General features: G+C 39.5%; 2 protein-coding genes across 2 annotated transcripts in view; both read left to right on the top strand.

Annotated features, from left to right (window-relative positions):
* Positions 1 to 16,584, top strand: part of LOC117303347 (gamma-aminobutyric acid type B receptor subunit 1-like) — a 168,969-nt gene extending 152,385 nt beyond the window's left edge. The window contains exons 6-9 of the mRNA XM_033787513.1: positions 5,716 to 5,861; positions 8,182 to 8,299; positions 12,800 to 12,863; positions 16,529 to 16,584. Of these exons, the coding sequence (XP_033643404.1) occupies positions 5,716 to 5,861; positions 8,182 to 8,299; positions 12,800 to 12,863; positions 16,529 to 16,584 (384 nt within the window). The remainder of the gene's footprint in view (positions 1 to 5,715; positions 5,862 to 8,181; positions 8,300 to 12,799; positions 12,864 to 16,528) is intronic.
* Positions 16,585 to 16,598: 14 nt separating this feature from the next.
* LOC117303345 (gamma-aminobutyric acid type B receptor subunit 1-like) overlaps positions 16,599 to 21,389 on the top strand; it is a 40,738-nt gene continuing 35,947 nt past the window's right edge. Inside the window, exons 1-2 of the mRNA XM_033787512.1 lie at positions 16,599 to 16,632; positions 16,807 to 16,884. Of these exons, the coding sequence (XP_033643403.1) occupies positions 16,599 to 16,632; positions 16,807 to 16,884 (112 nt within the window). The remainder of the gene's footprint in view (positions 16,633 to 16,806; positions 16,885 to 21,389) is intronic.

Here is a 21,389-nt window from a genome sequence, read left to right as displayed (position 1 = left end):
TTCCTTATATTACCGGGACAAGGTTGAGGTAAAATTATCACCAGTCATAATTCCATGTAAACTTCATGGAATTTGGGTTGGTATTCGGTTTCTTCTTAGCAAGTTTTTTTCTCTCAAGTTTTTGTGCTTATACAGACTCTATCAGGGATGTGATTTCTCTGTTTTTATATAGATAAAACCAAATAATAACGCCCCAGATCGCACAGAAGGGCTTTTAGAACCAAAAATAAATGTTAATATTGGGCTTTAAGCTCGACCTCCACCTGAAGATTTCCCATTTTTGCTTTAAAGACAGTGGACACTATTGGTAATTGTCAAAGACCAGTCTTCTCACTTGTTGTATCTCAACATATGCATAAAATAACAAACCTGTGAAAATTTGAGCTCAATCGGTCGTCGAAGTTGCGAAATAATAATGAAAGAAAAAACACCCTTGTCAAGCGGAGTTGTGTGATTTCAGATGCTTGATTTCACGACCTCAAATTCTAAATCTGAGGTCTCGAAATCAAATTCGTAGAAAATTACTTCTATGTTTCTTCAGAGGGAGCCGTTTCTCACAGTGTTTTATACTATCAAAAGCTCCCCATTACTTGTTACCAAGTGAGGTTTTATGCTAATAATTATTTTGAGTAATTACCAATAGTGTCCACTGCCTTTAACTGCACCTCAGACGTTTCTTTGCCTCCCCACTGACAAAGAAACACAACAACTAACCATAAATAAGTGTCATTGATAAAAGTCATTGAAATCGCAAAGAATGCCTAATTAGTATATCTTTTCCTGGATAAGGAATCAACTATCTTCTGAGACACCTGTTCCCTTACCCCTTCCCCACCTCCCTCTCCTTGAAAAAAAGAAGCTTTGAACCATAATAAGTCAAGATATGTTCTTCGTTTTCAAGTCTCGTTTGATGAGCTTAGTGCTATTTAGCGCACCGGCATTACGAAGGATGAAAGGCCTAATAGGCCATTCAGTTTTTTGGTTTTTTTATCGGGAGTGGAAAGGAAATAAGAAGAAATGGCTGTAAATCAAAATTCAGTTTTTGTTTGAAATTTGTTTTATTTGAATATTGAAGGGAAAGTATATAATATCTTTGGTTTTTGGAACAGTTTAATTGTTTTAATCCTATATAAATATAGATATTATACAATAAAACTAACTGTGAAAATTTCATTTCAAAAGGTGGTCTCGTTTTTGAGATATTGGCAACAATTCTGAACGATCTGAGAGACATAATTGTCAGTAACTCTTCTCAGATTAACATTTCTGGGGGTAAAAACTAATATATTATTCCATAACCACATTACTTAAATGTGAATTGATTCTCATACTTATAAGTAAACTTATAACAAGAAAATGTCAGGAAATGTAGCTGGAAGGGTCCCAAATAAATAACCCCTCCCCGAACATTTCCCCCAAACCATCCCATCCCTGTGCCTTTACTCATCACCTGACCTTTATAGTCTTGGTGCAAGGCGTTCTTGTTGAGTTGGTAGAACCCATAGGCCTCAAACACTCTGACTATTCCGCCGATAGAGGGCATTTCTGTAAGCCCCCCGATCCTGTGGTGTGTTGGGGTGATCTGGAAGTTTTCCAACATCGCCCGCTATCATTCGATAATAATGTCCGTGGCGAGGAGAAGTGGATCTCGATTGCAATAGTTGAGTAATAGTGAATAACAATGTCTTGCACCAAGACTATGCCTGACCCAACCAGGGCCCAATTTCATAGAGCTGCTTAGCACAAAAATTTGCTAAGCATGAAATTTTTGCCTTGATAAAAAAAGAGGATTACCAACCAAATTTCCACATGATTTTCAGGATAAGCAAACAACAGCTGATTACCAGTAACAAGTAATATGCAACAAATGGAAATTTGGTTGGTAATCCTGTTTTGATCACGGATGAAATTTCATGCTGAGCAAATTTTTGTGCTTAGCAGCTCTATGAAATTGGGCCCAGGCCTGCTATATCTCACCCCACACCAAACACAGCAGTAAAATCACCTCTGACATTCCTCATTCCATCTCTGTTTGATGGACGCCTGCTTATGGGGTCTCTGTCACTCTCCCATCCTCCCTGCATCCTACCTTCGCCATCGGCCGATGACCACTCGCCAAGAACATCGACCTTGACAACTATGCCAGGAACTCTAATTGGAATTAACCTTGGTTATCTATCACACCAATCACTTTGTCCTGTCTGATATGTTTCAAACTGGCATTTTCATGTTTAACTTTACTAATAATCTCCTACCGGGTGCATTCTCTTCTTTCTTGACTTCAGTTAACGTCATTCAATACCATCACATTAGATCACACAGCAACCTATACATGCCCTTCACACATACATCTCAGCATAAGAATACACTCTGCTTCTATGGTCGCAGTGTTTGGAACAACCAATAAAGTCCAAAAAGATTTTGGCAAAATCTCTAAGATCTCTTTCAAAGAGTATCTTATAATAATAATAATAATAATAATAATAATAATAATAATAATTGTGGCTTCTTATAAAGCGCACATGTTCGCCACTAGTTGAAAACCGATTCAACACACTTTGATTCCCATTCATAAATACCTTTTCGGTCAAAAAACATCAACACCTTTTGGTCAAAAAGTTAAATAAATGCAAAAATTATAATTGTTCAATGATTTCTTTCAACACAACACCACTCCAGCTATGAAATGGTAAGGCCCTCGGGTAAACAACTCCTTATAAGGAGATTTCTGTGGGCGTCGCGGGTATTGCGTGATGTGGCACAACTGTTCCAGCCGTTGCTCTCGACCAATAGGAATGAAGAAACTGTCCCGCTCACAACTGGTCATAAACACTGGTCATTATCAAAGGTTTAAACACCCCCACATGACGCGCTCTCCACCAACAGGAATAGCGAAACTGTCTGAGGTATTGATGAATGTTTGTTCATGTGTGCACGTCAATGAAAGGGACTACACATTTACTGCTTCTAGTTGCTTTGGTCGGGTGCTGGTTTTGTGACAGTCCAACTATACAGAGCTGCCAACTTTCCCTAATTCTGCAGAAAGTTCCCTGAAAATAAAACCAATCTTTTTATGTGCAGATGAACAAATTTGGAAATGTCCCTGATTATGTTTTTTTTTGTTACATTGACTCCTGAACCTGCTGTAGGGCGCGGGGCCGCCCAAGGTGCATTGCTAGCGGATGTAAGAATGTTTACTCTCCGCAACCCAACAAGACGTGTTTACTTAAATTAAAGTTGAATTACACAGAGTTGTCCACAGTTTTTGAAGTAGCATTTTAAAAATAAATTTCCAGTCGATGACAGTTCTTTAGATCAGGGAAATTGGAGGAGGCAAAATGATGAAACCAAAGTCCCTGCAGCAGACTCGAAGAGACATTTAACACATCCTCGGTGCTTTATACCGTGGAGTAGACATGGAATCTTTAAGATGCGCTACCGCGTCTTAAAGATAGTGAACCAGCCCAACGAAATGTCAACAACAAGGGCACATTTGGTTCAAAGGGTCGGACTGAAGGGAACTATGGGTCCTCGAGCCTCCTTGCTCCCCCCTAGTCAATGGCCGAATCAATACCTCAGAAACCTGACGTCAGATGCTTCGGAAGCGTCGCGGCGGAACAACAGAATAAATATTTCACCCGGAAAAAGTAAATCTGAGAATAAACCCCTACGCTACATGAAAGAAGGTAGTTATCGATGTGTGCTTGGTCCCAACTCCCAGGGACATCCGGCAATTCTATTTCTTCTCGGAAAAAAAACACCGATCTGCCCGATGAATTATTGCCAGATTCTTTTTATTGGTTTTTTTTTCTTCTTCCTAGCTGGCGTATTAAAACTCATGAAGTCTGAAAACATTTTTGGAAGTAACACGCACTACAAAATATGGATTTTCCGCAAATTCTGTTTCAACTATTAAACCAGAGTTTCTGTTGATCTTTGAAAAGTCGTAAATTAAACTACCCAACTGCCCTTTTTTTCTCACCTGGAACATTGCAACCCATGGAGCCCAAGTACATTTTTTGGAAGACAGACTCACTACAAATACATGTTTAATCAAATTTTTGTTTTGGGGTTGAACAAAGAATAGACTAGAGTGGGATTCGAACCAACGACCTCCGGAAACGTGCCGGCGCTCTACCAACTGAGCTATCTAGCCCTATATTGGCGGTGTCCCTATTTTGTCAATATCTTTGTTCGGGGGTGCCAGTCAGAAGCCATACAACCGTTAACTGCCGTGTAGCCAGGGATCACACCCAAAAATTTGACTCCAATAAATGGCCGACTGTGTTAGTCGGCGAGATAAAAAGAAAACCACGCAATTTCGAGGCATATTTGTGTAGATCATTGTATTCTACTTTTACCACATCTTTCTACCCATATGCATTTTATGAAAAACGGTTACAAGTGCTTTTTATAGACCAACTCGCCCGATCCAAGGCATCGTGTTCCTTTAACTGAGTTTCTGCTGATCCTTAAAAAGTGTTTAAAAGTCTTGAATTAAATAATCCAAATTTGTTCTAGGTCTTTAAAAAATTGGACGAAGCGCTTCTCAGCTTCAAGAGAACCAAATTACACTGCATGTAAAAAACTAACATAAAATGTGAGCAGTTGTCATAGTTGCTTCTCCCCTGCTTTATTCACTATTTTGGGTCGTCAATTTTGTTAAGTGAAACATTAAAGGTTTTTTTATCCCCCATACATCTATTTCCACAAAGTCTATAATACTGTTCATTAGTATTTTCAGAATCAAATATGATTTTTTTTAAATATTTTATTTATCTCAAACCACAGGCATGTTATTCTACTTACGGCTGTTTCAGATTCTTTCTTTTTTGCCCATGGAAAAATCAGATAAATTGTGATTAAATAGCTTGACATGTCCATTCAAGCCTACGCCTACGCTGTGTGCTCATTGGTCAGCCAGTGTACTCGATAAAATGTTCTTACTTTTTTCCCAAGGAACAAATATCTTGCCTTAAAGCCATTGGTCACTTTCGGTACAGAAAAGAAGAAAACAAGTTCACAGATTTACAAATAACTTACAGGGTTTACAGAAGGTAATGGTGAAATACTTCTCTTGAAATATTATTCCATGAAATGCTTTACTTTTTGAGAAAACATTAAAACAATATCAATTCGCGATATCGAGAATTACGGATTTATTTCAAACCCATGTCATGACACGGCGAAACGTGCGGAAACAAGGGTGGATTTTCCTGTTATTTTTTAAAAGTTGTGATACACGAAGTGTGGGCCTTGGACAATACTGTTTACCGAAAGTGTTCAATGGCTTTAAACCAGTCGTTGTTTTGATTAATATCTAAAATTAAATTGTAACATAAATTAAGAAAACAGATTGTATTTGGATTATCCTGAGCTTGCCATATTGTCGCGTTTTACTCCCTTACCTTTCGGTTTATTTTTCTTGCGGAAGGACTAGACTTCAGGTGTAGAAATTTCTCAGGCATGGTTAATACTCGCAGTTGCATTTTAAAGGGACTGAACTGAGGTCTTTGTAAGCCCCTTTCACACAGAAGTTATTAAAGGTCGTGTTCGAATCCCACCCAAGTAATATGCCTGTGTTTTTTTCACAGAACTCAAGTACAGTATACAGTGCTAACACGCATCAGTGTTTAATCCCGATGCAAATTTAACGTCTATTATATTTATTTATTGTTTATATTTTTGTTTGTTTCTTCTTTTCCCAACTCACAGACGTCGGACGAGTATGAATCTCGCATCAGTGCGGCACTCAAGAAGTTTTACAAGAATGACGACCTCAATCCTACTGATATGTCGGGCTACCCAGAGGCTCCCTTGGCGTATGACGCTATATGGTCCATAGCACTGGCTCTCAACAAGTAAGAGCAACTTTGTTTTGAAAATTTGTTAAATATTTTAAGTCTGTCCGGAGCCATGGCCCATCAGTAGGCATGGGCGACTAGTGAAGTATACTACTCGACTAGTCCCGCCTCAAATAGTCGCGACTTCGACACTAGTCGCAACTAATTTTTGATTCACAAGATGCATTGCTGCATGTTGTTTGCCGCAGGTGCAATATAGTAACACTCAGACTGAAAGGATTGACGGATTGTGTCACGGATGTCGGATTGTGTTTCGTAAGTAAATTTGTTGTCGTAAATAGTCACGAGACACATAATCGGTTCACCTAACAGGTAGTTGCGACTCTTTTTGTAGTAGTCGTGGTGGCACGATTAGATAACCGAGTAGTTGAAAAACAGTGGTCGTGACTCGACTAAGCAATTAATAGTCGCGACTTCGACACTAGACGCAATAGTCGCCCAGACTTACCCATCCAGTCTGGTGTTTATATCCAGTCTCCTTGGCATGAAACAACTGACATTACCTTCCAGTACGCGCTAATCCACCAATCAGAAGCTTGAACTTCTAGGGGGATAAAAACATATATGCCACCAGCTCTGTTTTATATCCTACTTCCGCTGTTTTTATTACACAGTGCGTATTGTGAAATGTCATTTTGTCACGCTCCGTATACGGGCAGTGCAAAAATTACATTCTAAACTTTGTGCGCGTAAACTAACGCTCTTAAGTTTTAAATTTTGCACGTTGCAAGTGAGACTGGAAGATAAATTTGTTATCACACGCGCGCCCGTGAAATACGAAAAAGTATAGCGCGTCTGCATCCCATATCCAACTCAGCCTTCTAAATAAATAAACTGAAAATAAGAGTCATCATTTAATGATTCTTATTTTCAGTTTATTTTGTTAAGGCCTCCTTGGATATGGGACACAGAAGCGCTAAATTTTTTCGTATTCCACTCGCGCTTGTGTGATAACTTATAATATTTCTATTCCCCCTTGATAGTTGCCAGTCCATCGTAGGTTACACCCAAGCTCTCTCCATAACCCAGTTGTACTCGGCCATCATGACACCCCATAATTTCATTGATCACGTCTGGTTCACAGTTTGATTTTGCAAGAAGTTTTTCAACCCTCAACATATTTTGCGGCAAACTGAGAGAAGAATATTACTTTTTCAGTGTAGGGCTAGCCTGAGGCAGACTTTTGGGATACAAAGGTCTGTTCGCAATAATATTAGCCCTCCAAAAAAACAAAAAAAAATTCCTGAACACAGATTTATGATTCTGCGGAAATGTGTTTTGTCAACTTTGGGGAAAGTCAACCCTTTTTTTTTTTTTTTAAGTGTTAGGCTTCCCTCGGGCAATTCGTGCTCTGTTGGCAATTACCAATAGTGTCAATGCCTTTAAAGGACGGGGTGGTAAACTAAGGGGGTAGGGAGGGGCATTGCTTGGTTCCCAGGGAATATGACAGTGTTTTACCACTACAGAGCAAAAGAAAACAAGAATTCAGACCTGATACTTTATGGTAGGGGAACAGAGGCTATAACCACTTTGCCCATGCCCCCCCGGTCATTGCCTTGGTGCCCTTTGAAACGTTCCAGTAGAAGTTAAATGTTCCTCATGGAGGTGCCCTCTACAAAGGGGGGCAACATTGATCCAATGGGAGACTTTCTGGGACGATAGAGGGCAGCAGACTTACCGGGTAAATCCATTGTTCTCAGAATTATGCGCATGTTCAGAACTACGTAAACAATGGAAATTTACCCGGTATGTCTGCTGCCACCTAGCGTTGGAAAGTCTCCTATTATGTTTTTTAGGTGGCAACGTGTCTTGGTTACAATTGATTTGGGTTGACGGCCCATATCGGTTAGTGTACCTCTCACCATAAAGTCCGACCTTGTAGGCGGTGTTTCATTTTTTAAAAAAAATATAGAAGGTGTTGTATTATGCTTGCTTTGCCTCCTAATATCATTCTAAACAAAGTCTCTCTGATTTGATATTTTGGTCAAAGTATTTTGATTGTAATGTTTTACTCATTTGTTTAACTAATTATTTTTAAGTTACTGTTCTCCTCCCTATAGGAGTGTACAGTACTTCTCCCTCTCAGTTTTTCTGTGTAAGATTTTGGCAATTTTAAATAGTAATGTTATGTTTTACTCCAAATTTTTAACTATGTAACTGGTCATGTAATTCTGCTGCTGGCAGCGAATTGAATAGAATTTTAAAAAAACTGTTGAATGAATGAATGAATGAATGAATTGTCATTATTTTATGATGGACATGGTGTGTTATAATTGTACCCTATTATTTTTAATATTGTTATTTTTTTTCTCAACAGTACTGCTAACAGACTGGCACAGAAAAATCTTAAGCTAGAGAATTACACCTACGGCAATTTGGAAATAGCCGAGGAGGTCTTCAATTCACTGAACACCACAAACTTCCCTGGGCTATCGGTAAGTTACCTTTCAAAAGTATTCTTACTGACTTTTAAACACCTCATAATTTGTTGGGGTCACTTCCAACATTTCTAGAAACTTGGCTGGTATATGAATGGTTTCTTAAGGGTTATTTCAAGTGCGTCTCAAAAGCATGTAAGATTGGGATGTTGTAAAAATTGTCAATAATAATGTGCAAACAAAGTATCCTTTGTTGATGTAGTTGGGTTGGGTAGGAAAGGTGAAGAGGGGGGGCGGGGGGTGGGGGGCAAGAGAATTCGGAGGGTATCCAACCACCAATTAATCAAATGGGGGGGGGAGGCCATAGGGTATCAAGCCTGCCGAGTGACCTTGGTCTAGATTGAAGATTGAGAAATCCTCTGCGATATTCTCAGAGCAAAAGCTGTCTTTGGTAATAGTAAACTTTGGTGGTTGAGTAGTTTTGCAAAAATCTTTACAAAATGACATTCGGGAAGCCTCTTTAGGTGACCTTGGTCCAGCATGCAGCACACAGCTCCTCACCGCCGAATTCTTACCGCTGAATTCTGCGCTTACGATCACCATTTTCCACTTACTGTGCGTGCGCCGAGTTTTTGCGCTGGCTGTGGAAGCGTAGAATGCCTAACAATATGGAAGACACACGCCACAAGCCAAAATTCCCTGCTAACCCATGAAATTCGCTTAGCATTAGCACATAATTTCCTGCTTCTGCATGCGCCGATTCTTTGCTTACGGTAAGCAGAGCCTTGAAATTGGGCCCAGCAGCCGATTTCACGAATCGCTAGGATTAATCCTTTCTCGAGTTAGGATGAGTAACTTGTCCCAACTTAGGATTGAGTTAAACTCGTCCAAACATATACGGATACGGAACTTAAATTGTCCTAAGCCCCAAGAATAATCATTAGTTAGGATTGAGTTTGGTGAAATTGACGGCAGCACTGGGCGAGCTGGTGGGTCGTTTGAAATCCACCACCTTCTGTTTATGACCCTCATTCCCCACAGAAAACACCTCTCAAGATGTGCTAGTGAATCATGTACCCTTTTGCCACTCTGCGTCAATAACCCACGGTATTTCAGGTTGTTTCTTCCCCATCTCTCGAGAGCGCCGTCTGCTTTAAGAGAAACAACTGCTCAGAATCGTCGAGGGGGGGTCTCAACAGAGAACGTGACTGTGCATGTTGACGCGTTTGCCGGTAGCTGCCTCCTTGCGGATATGAAATGCCTCACGCCGGGGCTTAGAGGGTTATAGATGTGGCACAGGATATGCCGAGATGAGAAGAAGAAAAAATATGTTAAGTAATAATGTAATACCTACTTGTTATGAAGAGCTTAAATGATGTCATCACCTGCTGATGTTTGCTTCCTTTAAAGGAGAGGTGTGTGTTTGGTAATCTTAAAGTTAAAGGATTTGGGTACTTTTTCAAAATGTCCATAGATTAACATTAAACTTACAGGGTTTGAAGATAATGATAGTGGAAAGCTTCACTTCAAATATTACCTACTGAGGTGCTGTAGTTTTTGAGAAGTGAGTAAAACAATGTCATGAGAATCTGTTTGAAAAGGATTAAAATAATTTTCGCCTCATGAGACGAAAATTATTTTCATGACATTGTTTTACTCATTTCCCAAAAACTACAGCACCTCAGCGCGCAATATTTTCAGGGAAGCTTTCTACTATCATTATTTTCAAACTGTGTAAAATTAGTGTAAATCTGTGGACATTGTGTTTTTTGTCCTACAAAAGTTACATACACCCTTTAAGAGAAATCCAAACCTTTGGTTATAGAAGCCTACAGCATGGTTTGATAGTGTAAAGCATTTTAAGACAAATATTTCACGTCCAAGTATTGTAATTTTATAAAAATTACAGTTTTTATGTAACAAAATTTGGATCTGAGAAGCATTTCCTACGTAATGCTTCTCAGATTATTTATTCCAATTTAGGGATTAGTCTTCCTGCGTCGACATATTTGCTCCAGATTTGTTGTGCTATCTCAATTTTCAGATGTTAGTTTTTATTATGTACATCTTCATTTATATAGGTTTAAAATCATCAAACGTTTCCAAAAACCAAGGGTATACTTTGCCTTTAAAGGCAGTGGACACTTGGTAATTACTCAAAAGAATTATTAGCATAAAACCTTTCTTGGTGACGAGTAATGGGGAGAGGTTGATGGTATAAAACATTGTGAGAAACGGCTCCCTCTGAAGTGCCATAGTTCTCGAGAAAGAAGTAATATTCCACGAATTTGATTTCAAGACCTCAGATTTAGAACTTGATGTCTTGAAATCAACCATCTAAACGCACAGAACTTTGTGTGACATGGGTGTTTTTTTCTTTCGCTATTATCTCGCAAGTTCGATGACTGATTGAGCTCAAATTTTCACAGGTTAGTTATTTTATGCATGTGTTGAGATACACCAACTGTGAAGGCTTGTCTTTGACAAGACGGGACTGGGCAAAACGGGACTGTATTATTATTATTTTTGTTAGAACAACCTCATCAGATTGAGAAGCTATTTGCACAAATGTGAAACAAACAAACAAAATTAGTCCTTTGCCCACTGAGGGAATTTTTTAATTTTTTATACATTTGAAAAGAGCATTTTGATAGTGTTAAAACTATCATGTTTACAATTGGATAATTCTCTGGGGTTTTTCTCCCACATCTAGAACTTCTTCATTGCCTTCTCTCCATTGGCTAGTTTAGTGATTAAGTTCGCTTTTCTGAGAGTCTTCCGCTTCAAGACCAGAATCAATCAATAAATGAAATGAAAATGATTAAATAGGTTTTCTCTTTATGTTGTTTCAACTTTTTACTCCCCAAACGTACTCAATCATCTTCACGTCTTGCCGAGATTACATCAATAGCGTAGGAACCTCAAAAGCTTCTGCGTGCCTCGCCCCAGCGACTGTCTGTGGGTTCTCTCAGAGATGTTTAATCCTACCCTCTCCCCTAATCCGCAAGTTTCACCCTTAATCTCCCTTTCTTAATCCCTTGATCAAGTTGGTTCCACATTTCTCATCCCACCCCCGCGATGACACAGATTTTTCCCTCGGAAGGGCTGTCGTTAAACCCCTTTTGTATCTCCAAAATGAATCTCTTCATTTTGAGCGGGGGCACTCTTGTCTCCCTAGATGATGGGCTCATTAAAGAGACGCTAATCTCGAAGGATATACACGGCAGGGTTCGCTGGACTTCCGAAGATGGGACATATTAATTTTGGTCGACAGGTTGATGTCAGGCTCGGAAGGAAATGCACAAAGTGCAGCATCAGGGCTTTGTCTGTTTTGACAGTGGTTTGACATCCCCTTCTGAGTTATGTTGTTTTGTTTTAATGATGCCTACTTTACTGGCATTAAGTAAGATTTGAACTGGTTCAAATTAAAATGGCTCTGCCACACTTCCTAATCTGCACACGAATGACCAAGTTAACTAGAAGTGTAGGGTTTGCTAACCCCTTGTGTTTCTAGTTCAAGTGCTTTTATTTGCGGCTTTCCTCAACTGCAGAGTGTCAGTAGTTATTAGAGCTCACTGCGAAATAAGTAAAGTCTGTCCCAAGCCAATATGGTTCATCAGGCTGGCGTTTATATCCAATTTTCTTGGCATTAAACGACTGAGAATATTTCTATTCCCCTTGGACAGGATGCCAGTTGATCACAGGTAACTCCCAAGCTCTCGCCGGTACCCATTTGTACTCCTGGGTGGAGAGAAGCAATTTTGATTAAGTGCCTCGGTCAAGGAAACAAGTGTTGCGATTGACCAGGACAGAACTTTGAGTCCACTGTCCTAGAATGCTTCGCCACGACACCCCACAAGCTCACGGGAAAGAGAAGGGTTTAAAGGTTTCACAGCAAAGCACCTCTTGTGGCTCCTTGAGCCTCTGAACTACAGTAATGTTCATATGGATGTCTCCGTGTTATGGCTTAGCGGTTACGAGCACTGGATTTAAGCTTTGGTGTTTGATCAGCAGAGTCTGGGTTTGAGTCCCGTCGTGACACTTATGTCCTTAAGCAAGACACTTTTAAAACCATAATTGCTTCGTAAAAGTGGGGAGGTGGTGCTTTCTGCTCTACCAGCCAGGCTTCTGATGGATGATACTCAAGCCTACATCTGTATGTGGACTGTAAGGGGGGTGACCGTGTTTCAGCCCCAGTAGTAGGTGGCAACGGCCCCTGGAAAAAAAGTTTATTGTAGCCCACACCTTGATTGGCCTTCAGGCCTTATGTGTCTGGCAACTTGCACAGGTTTGTCCAACAAACAACCCCTCTAGGAATGAAACTATAAATAAACAGGAAAAATTGCGGGTACAACCAGGTGTACTTTTTTGTGGGTCGGAGTGTTGGCTCTAATAAGAGCCCTTATGGTCTTGACGTTTCGAATAGTATACTCTGCTCGTCATCAGGAGAAACCCCTCTGTCCACCTCAACATATGAGGGCACCAGACTCTAATGACGCAATGTGTATTATTTGAACACTTAACCAAAAAGCACATTTTGTTTTCTTATTTTTCTAGGGTCAGGTGGCGTTTACTGCAACCGGCGACCGTGTTACGAGGACTCAGATCGAGCAGATGATTGGTATGTTATTATCCCCCCCCCCCCCCGGGAACCAAGCAATGCCCCTCCCTACCCCCTTAGTTTACCACCCCGTCCTTTAAAGGCACTTGACACTATTGGTAATTGCCAAAGACAAGTCTTCCCACTTGGTGTATCTGAACATATGCATAAAATAACAATCCTGTGAAAATTTGAGCTCAATTGGTCATCAAAGTTGCGAGATAATAATGAAAGAAAAAACACCTTTGTCACACGAAGTTGTGTACTTTCAGATGTTTGATTTTGAGACTTCAAATTCTAAACTTGAGGTCTCAAAATCAAATTTGTGGAAAATTACTTCTTTCTCGAAAACTACGTCACTTCAGAGGAAGCCGTTTCTCACAATGTTTTATACTATCGACCTCTCCCCGTTACTTTTTCCCAAGTGAGGTTTTAAGCTAATAATTATTTTGAATAATTACCAATAGTGTCCTCTGCCTTTGAAGGCAGTGTACACTATTGGTAATTATTCAAAATAGTTATAAGCATACCAACACATGAAACCAATGGCTTTATGTCCCATCCGAAGGACGAAGCAATGGTTAAGTGTCTTGCTTAAGGACACAATTGTCACGGCTGGGGATTCGAACCCACATTCTGCTGATCAGAAACACCAGAGCTTGAATTTTGTGCTCTTAACCGCTCGGCCATGACACTTTTGAAATGATTGATTTCACCAAAACACAGGCATAGGCCTACAAGCCAGCAGCCCATTTACGCAACTTTTTGTGCGATTTTTGTTTGTTTGTTTGTTTGTTTGTTTGTTTAATATTGAATAGCTTCCTTCATACTATAATCAATACACTTAAGAACAAAGTAATGCCTCAAATGAACCCATTGTCAAAGAACTCAAACATCAGTAATATTCTATGGCTTTTCCTGGCTTAAACAAACAACTTCTAAGTAGGATTTGAAACTTTGCATGGTTGAAATACGATAAGGAAAGGTTTGCCGTAACACCATGTAATGACTATCTCTAATGAGTTGGGGTGGTTCTGAAAAGAACCGTTGGTTTCAAAGAACTGTTGGTTGGTTTCAACGTTCCCTTCAGAACCACCCCAACTCATTAGAGATAGTCATTACATGGTGTTACCGCAAACCTTTCCTGAAACAACTTCCACTTTGGAATGAAATTGGCAATCTTGGCCAGCTGGGTATTTTGTCTTCTTCTTTTCCGTGTTTTGCAAGTGTATGCATTTTTTTTTTAAATAAAAAAAACTTAACTTTGATTTTCAGTTATTTTCTTTTGACACCTACCAACAACAAAAAATTAAATTTTAAAACTTTGACAATTCTGAATGGCCGCTCCTAAGCTCAACGTAGTTTTGTGGTAGAACTCTCCCTCGCACTAATTGCAGGCACAATACTCTTCCTACTTAAAGGCAGTGGACACTCTTGGTAATTACTCAAAATAATTATTAGCATAAAACCTTATTTGGTAACGGGTAATGGGGAGCTGTTGATAGAATAAAACACAGTGAGAAACGGCTCCCTCTGGAGTACAATAGTTTTCGAGAAAGAAGTAATTTTCTCTGAATTTGGTTTTGAGACCTCAGATTTAGACTTTGAGGTCTCGAAATCAAGCATCTGAAAGCACACAACTTCGTGTGACAAGGGTGTTTTTTCTTTCGTTATTATCTTGCAACTTGGACACTCGTTTGAGGTCAAATTTTCACAGGTTTGTTATTGTATGCATATGTTGAGATACACCAAGTGAGAAGACTGGTCTTTGACAATTTCCAATAGTGTCTAGTTTCTTTAAGTCTGATTACCGATTTATTTTGCCCTTGAAAAAAATGTGAAAAACTTTGATTACTCAACCTGAAAGGTCTATCGGAGCATACACCATGCACCTAAATAAAATGTTCCTACTTTTTTTTCCAAAGGACTAAATATCATGCCTGTAATTGTTACAAATGCTGCAGTTTTCCTTTAAAAGATTTGGGTACTTTTTGTAACGCAAAACACAATGTCCACACATTTACATTAAACTTAAACTGTTTGAAGATAATGATAGTAGAAAGCATACCTTAACATATTAGTTGCTGAGGTGCTGTAGTTTTTGAGAAATGAGTAAAACAATGTCATAAAAAAAAAGCTTTTACATGCTAAAATAATTTTCTCAAAAGCTACAGCACCTCAGCAAATAATATTTTCAGGGAAGCTTTCTACCATCATTATCTTCAAACTGTGTAAGTTTAGTATAAATCTGTGGTCATTGTGTTTTTTCATTCCTGCAAAAAGTACCCAGACCCTTTAAAGAAGACAAAAACAAAGTCCCTGTGGGAAACGTAATGGATTAAGTTCCTAAGATAATTATCTGAGAAACTTCATCCCCCCTATGCCTTGGAGGAGACGAACGGATGATATGAGCTCTGCCGATGAGCTACGTCACATCTCGGGGAGAAGCAAAACAAAAAGATACTAATGAAAGCCCTGCGTGGATGACTTTAGGGGGGGTTACCCTCTGATCACTGTACCCCTCAAGATGAAATGCGCTTCAATAGAATGGATACTGTTTACAGACTTTTATTATGCGCTTGTGTCCTGCTCTCTGTATGCAACGATTTGTAATGGTACACTTCTGTTTGCTTGTTTTGTTTGTCTGTCTGTCTGTTTCTTTAGATGATCTTCCCAACATTGGGAACTCAGCAAAGCCTCCACAGGACGGTATATGCCAAGCGGGCAACAGACAATCTTTCTCATACAACCATTTGTGATCTGGGCCTTGCATAGAATGGATACTGTTTTTTGGAAATTCACTATGCAGCCGCTTTTTGTCCTGCTCTCTGTATGCAACGATTTGTATTGGTATACTTCTGTTTGCTTGTTTGTTTGTCTGTCTGTTTGTTTAGATAATCTTCCTACCATTGGGAAATTGTCAAAGCTCCTGCAGGGGGGATAAACACCAAACTCTCTCATACAAACATTGGTCTAACGTCTATGATTATGAATAGCACAAATCAATAAGTATTGTGATTAGGTAAACTAGACGGCAGTACATTTTCTACTTATTGTGAGACCATGGTTAGCTTATTGGCAGGATTCGAACCCACAGTCTTGTGCCTGTAGTCAAACCAATTGACCCTGAAGAACACCTGTCCACTATTCAAAAAGGGACCGGTCTATTTTCCATCCCAGTCTCAGTTTGGCTTAAAACACTGTCAACCATGTTTGGGTACTTCGTTACGTAAATGCTCCGTCCTTTTAGGGCAAACTCTTCTCTTGGTGTCAGAGTAGTTCCTCTGTCATATCGCGCTCAGCACATATTTTCTCTTTTTATTCCCTTCTTTTTTTCCTTACACTTTTGGGTTTTGTTTTGGGGGGGGGGGGGGGGGTAGACGAAATATTTGGAGGCGAGTGCCATGCCCCTTCCCTCTGCATAGCTGCGACAGCTTAAAACGACAATATAATGAAAACAATAAATTATCCTGACCCATATGAATAATCAAATGTGAAATAGGCAAGATAGTTATTCTTCCCGTAGCCTCTTTAACAAAAGTGGCTTTCAGCCTTTTTTGGGGGCTTGCTTTAAAAAAATAAGGAGAGTGTAAGGTTGTGCTGAGGATGTGAAGTAACAACGGAGTATACCATAGTTATGTCAACAAGAAATTAAATTTAGTCATTGAACTTTGTGTTTTTTTCAGATGGGAAATACCGCAAAATTGCTTACTACGATTCCCTGCAGGACAACCTGACGTGAATTAAATTTAGTCAATGAACTTTGTGTTTTTTTCAGATGGGAAATACCGCAAAATTGCTTACTACGATTCCCTGCAGGACAACCTGACGTGAATTAAATTTAGTCAATGAACTTTGTGTTTTTTTTCAGATGGGAAATACCGCAAAATTGCTTACTACGATTCCCTGCAGGACAACCTGACGTGAATTAAATTTAGTCACTGAACTTTGTGTTTTTTTTCAGATGGGAAATACCGCAAAATTGCTTACTACGATTCCCTGCAGGACAACCTGACGTGGTTAATCCCAGTGGAGTGGCCAGGTAAGTGAACAGAAGTAAAAAGGACAAGCAGCTCCACTATGCTTTTATTTTTGTTAGAGGCAGGATACACTTTTGGTTGGTAATTGTCAAAGACTAAGTATCCTCACTTGGTGTGTATCCATAAAACAATAAACCTGTGACGGTTTGGGCTCTTTTGGTCATCAGAGTTGCAAGACAATGACAAAAAGTACCCTTCCACAGAATTGTGTACTTTAAGATGCCAGCTTCAGGACTTTAACAAGCAAAGGAGAGCTGTTGATAGTGTAAAACATTGTAGAAACGGCTCCCTCTGAAGTAACATAGTTTTTGAGAAAGAGGTAATTTCTCACTCAAATATTAAAAGACTTCAGGGCCTAAAGTCTTTTTATGAGGCATCTGAAAGCATACAAATTTATGCAACAAGGGTGTGTTTTCTAACACAACTTCGATGACCAATTGAGTCAAAATTTTCACAGGTTTGTTATTTTATGCATATGTAAGGATACACCAAGTGAGAATACTGGTCTTTGACAATTACCAAAGGTGTCCAGTGTCTTTATGTCATAAACTCTTCTGGTCCTTACAAGAAATGTTTGAGTCGTTATGACTTCATTAGATCAACTCTTGGGGTAATATTTTGACAGGCTATAATAACGCTTCGGGTAACGGTTTGTCATTGACGAGAGATAACCTGTGACCCCTGGCTTCCCGGACCCTCGATGACGAATGGCCGGGCAGAGACGCTCATCAGCCTTGAGGGCAGTTCACAGCTGAAATGTTTGCATGATCGCATGATCGGGGGGGGGGCATGGAGGCAATTGCCTCTGTGCCTCAGTGAAGTGCTGGGTAATGAAGGTCAATGTCAAACGTGCAGCAATCCTTCAAAATCATACACAACTACTGCTTGATTTTGATAAACTGATTGAAACTGATTGATAGACGCGGGGGTAGGGGCATGGAGGCAATTGCCTCTAGTGTCTCAGCGAAGTGCCAGGCCTGGGATCCCTACTACCTTCAGGAAGGTCATTTTAAAACATGCCCCCCTCTTCAAAAATCATGCACAACCTCTGCTTGATTTTGATGGATTCGGGGCAGGGGCATGGAGGCAATTGCCTGCAGTGTCTCAGGAAAGTGCTGGGTCAGGGGATCCCTATCTTCTGTCAAATGTGCGGCAATCCTTCAAAATCATGCATAACCTCCGGTTGATCTTGAAGGACTAAATGCCACAATCCTCCAAAATCCACATCCGTCTGTTGATTTTGAAGGACTCGGGAAGCTGATGACACCGAGAACTGATTCCAAAATATCAAGAACATAAACAAAAATATTGGGTGGTTACCCACCTGCCTCTGTCCATAAAATGTTCTGTAAAAGCAGCCGTCGATTTCACAAAACTCTCCCTAACTTAAGACCAGTCTTAGGACTTAGGACTTAGGACGAGTTCCAATCCTGCACTGTAGCAGCAGACCTTAAGACTAATCCTAAGTTAGGAAGAGTTACTTGTCCTAACTTGAGATAAGACGAGTCGTAAATCTTTGTGAAATCGACCCATGGACACAAAAACATGCCAAGATAATCTCACATAAACTGTGTTTCTTCTCCTAGGATTGCCTTACTTCCTCTTCGACCCATCCACCGCAACAAATTTTGTCCAGTTCTCAAGTATTCACCACTTCTGTTTATGTAAAAGCAAACTGTGAATATAACAGATCATAACAGCACTTGAATGAAAAAAATAATAATCATAAAAACACCATAATCTTTGAAAATTTGTATTACTTTACATTGGAGCGTGGGGGTGGATCACATCACCCCCCCCCCCTCCCTCCATATCATATCTTAAAAGAAATCAAATCATCCCAGCGCGAATTCTAAGATGCTTATTGCCTTCTTAAATGTCCGTCCCGTGGGCACAATGTCTAAATTGACATTTAATAGTTTCTCCTACATGTTGTGCGTGTGTCAATTCATCAAGGGATGTGGCTATCAAATTGGGAGAGAGTTTTAAAGGAACATTATATAATTTATTTTTGCAAACAAAACAGTTGCTGGCAGTGAAAGCACTTTATGTAATCCACCATATACATAAACTGACAAACCTGTAGAAGTTTGAGATTGATCGACCATCTGGGTCATGAGAAAATAGTGAAAAACCGATTACAAATTTTGCATTACATTGATTGGCAAATTTTTTTTTGAATAATACGATAAACTTCAAACGGGATATTGGTTTAATTTATTTCTCATCAAATACGACATTTCAGACAGAAATATTTCAAGGGATGTTTTCTACTATCATCATCATTAGATCGTGTAAGTTTTATGTAAATCTGTGATTTTTTTATTTTACTTTAATGTTCCTTTAAGAAAAAGAGCAGGGAGAAAGAGATAAAAAAAAAACGATCTAGGAGTCTGGAATTGTTATTAAATTGGGAAATAATTGAATGCAGATTTCTTCCTCTTTTTGTCTTCGCCCTCCTGCAAACGGAGGGTTGGATAATTTTGATCACTAAGTAGCAAGAACTCTCTTGTTTTCTTCTTCGTCTATGGATCCTGTCAGCTTGAACCGTCCTACTTTCATTTTCATTTACGATTTTTATAAAAGCTATCAGTTTTAATGCTGCAGGTTTTAAAGTGCGACAAATAGTGCATTAAGCGGCGAGAATAGTGCATTAAGCCTAAGTGACTCTTCTTTTTTTCAGGCTCAACAGTTTTTCCTGAAATGTTTCCTAATGTTTATGCTAGGATTGGATGCTTTGATGGGGAAGATATATTTGTTTAACGCCCTACTTTCACATTGCGGTTTTATAAAAGCTATCAGATTAAATTGCGGCAAATATTGCATTAAAAATAGGCAAAAATAGTGCATTAAGCGACGAGAATAGCGCATTTAACCCCGACGACTGGTTTTTCAGGCTCAACAGTTTGGGGTGTTTTTTTACAAGGTTTTACAATGTTTATGCTAGGATTGGAGGCTTAGTTATTTTTCTTTAATGTTGGAAGCCTTAGAGAAACTATTTAGAGCTAATTATTTTCTAAGCTTTTAATACTTTGCTAATTACGGAGGCTTGGTTAATTTTGATCGCAACTCTCTCTTGTTGTCTTCTTTTTCTCTGGATTCCGTCAGCTTCAACCGTCCCTCTTTCAATTTGCGGTTTTATGAAAGCTATCAGATTTAACGCTGAAGGTTTTAAGTCCAACAATAGTGCATTAAACGGCGAGAATAGTGCATTAAGCGGCGAGAATAGTGCTTTTAGTCTCATTGACTGATTTTACTGTATGTAATTCAGGGAACAATTTCGCACGCAATTTTGCATAGCAAAACAATCAGTGTGAACTTATTTGGTGCACACTGGATGCCAATAATGACTAGCGAATGATTTTTAAGTAGCAACTTAGGAATTTTGTGTAGCATTTTGCTCTGCTATAATACAAGGGAAATCTTTCACTGTAAGCTGCGCGGTTTCCTGATAAAATTTGCTTATTTAAAGGCAATGAACACGTTTGGTAATTGTCAAAGACCAGTCTTCGCACATGGTGTATCTCAACATATCCATAAAATAACAAACCTGTGAAAGTTTGAACTCAATTGGTCGTCAAAGTTGCAAGATAATAGTGAAAGAAAAAACACCCTTGTCACCCAAGTTGTGTGCTTTCAGATGCTTGATTTTGTGACCTCAATTCAAATATTGTAGTGAGAAATTACTTCTTTCTCAACAACTACAATACTTTAGAGGGAGCCGTTTCTCACAATGTTTTATACTACCAACAGCTCTCCATTGCTCGTTACCAAGTAAGGTTTTATGCTAATAATTATTTTGAGTAATTATCAATAGTGTCCAGTGCCTTTATGGATTCTCTACTGGACAAACACAGTTGAAACTTGTGTCAAAGACAAGAGGGAAAAACATATGACTGTATAGAAAGGAGCAAGGACAATCTCCCGTCGACGATACGGTTGCACTCAGAGGGAAAATGAAGAGTACTTTTTATTGACTTTGCCCAATGATCAACAGCTGTAGACGAGCGATCTCATTGTACCATGCTGTAATTGGTATTGACTATTGTCTTCATGAGCTACACTTGGACTCCATTTCCCTCTTCGGCAATTCCATACACACACATGCTCTGCAGAGCAATCTCTCACTTTACCCTCCGGGATTATCGCAGAGGGGAAAGAGAAAAAATCCCACATGAAGAGGGAAAGAGATGCAATTCCCTTCTTTGCTTGAGGCGGGGAGCAAGCACTTGCGAAGGTCCTTGTTGGAGCTTTGGAATTTTACCTGAGGATGGTGAAAGGGGGCAATAGGGCATGTTCAACTTCAGAACACTCCTGAGGCGGGGACAGGAGGCAAGGGAGTATGTAGTTGAGGAAGAGAGAACAAAACAAGTTTATATTTTTTATGAGCAGGTGGGGGTTTGTCTTGTACAGTGAACTCCAGGAAAATGTCAACGTCTTATGGTTTCTTGGAGCGAAAGATATCATAAAATTTGGGGTGTTTTTTAAAACATGGGTTCTCAGAAAT

This window comes from Asterias rubens, chromosome 19 (assembly GCF_902459465.1).
Source record: "Asterias rubens chromosome 19, eAstRub1.3, whole genome shotgun sequence".
Taxonomy (NCBI): Eukaryota; Metazoa; Echinodermata; class Asteroidea; order Forcipulatida; family Asteriidae; genus Asterias; species Asterias rubens.
This window is presented reverse-complemented; position numbering and strand designations above follow the sequence as displayed.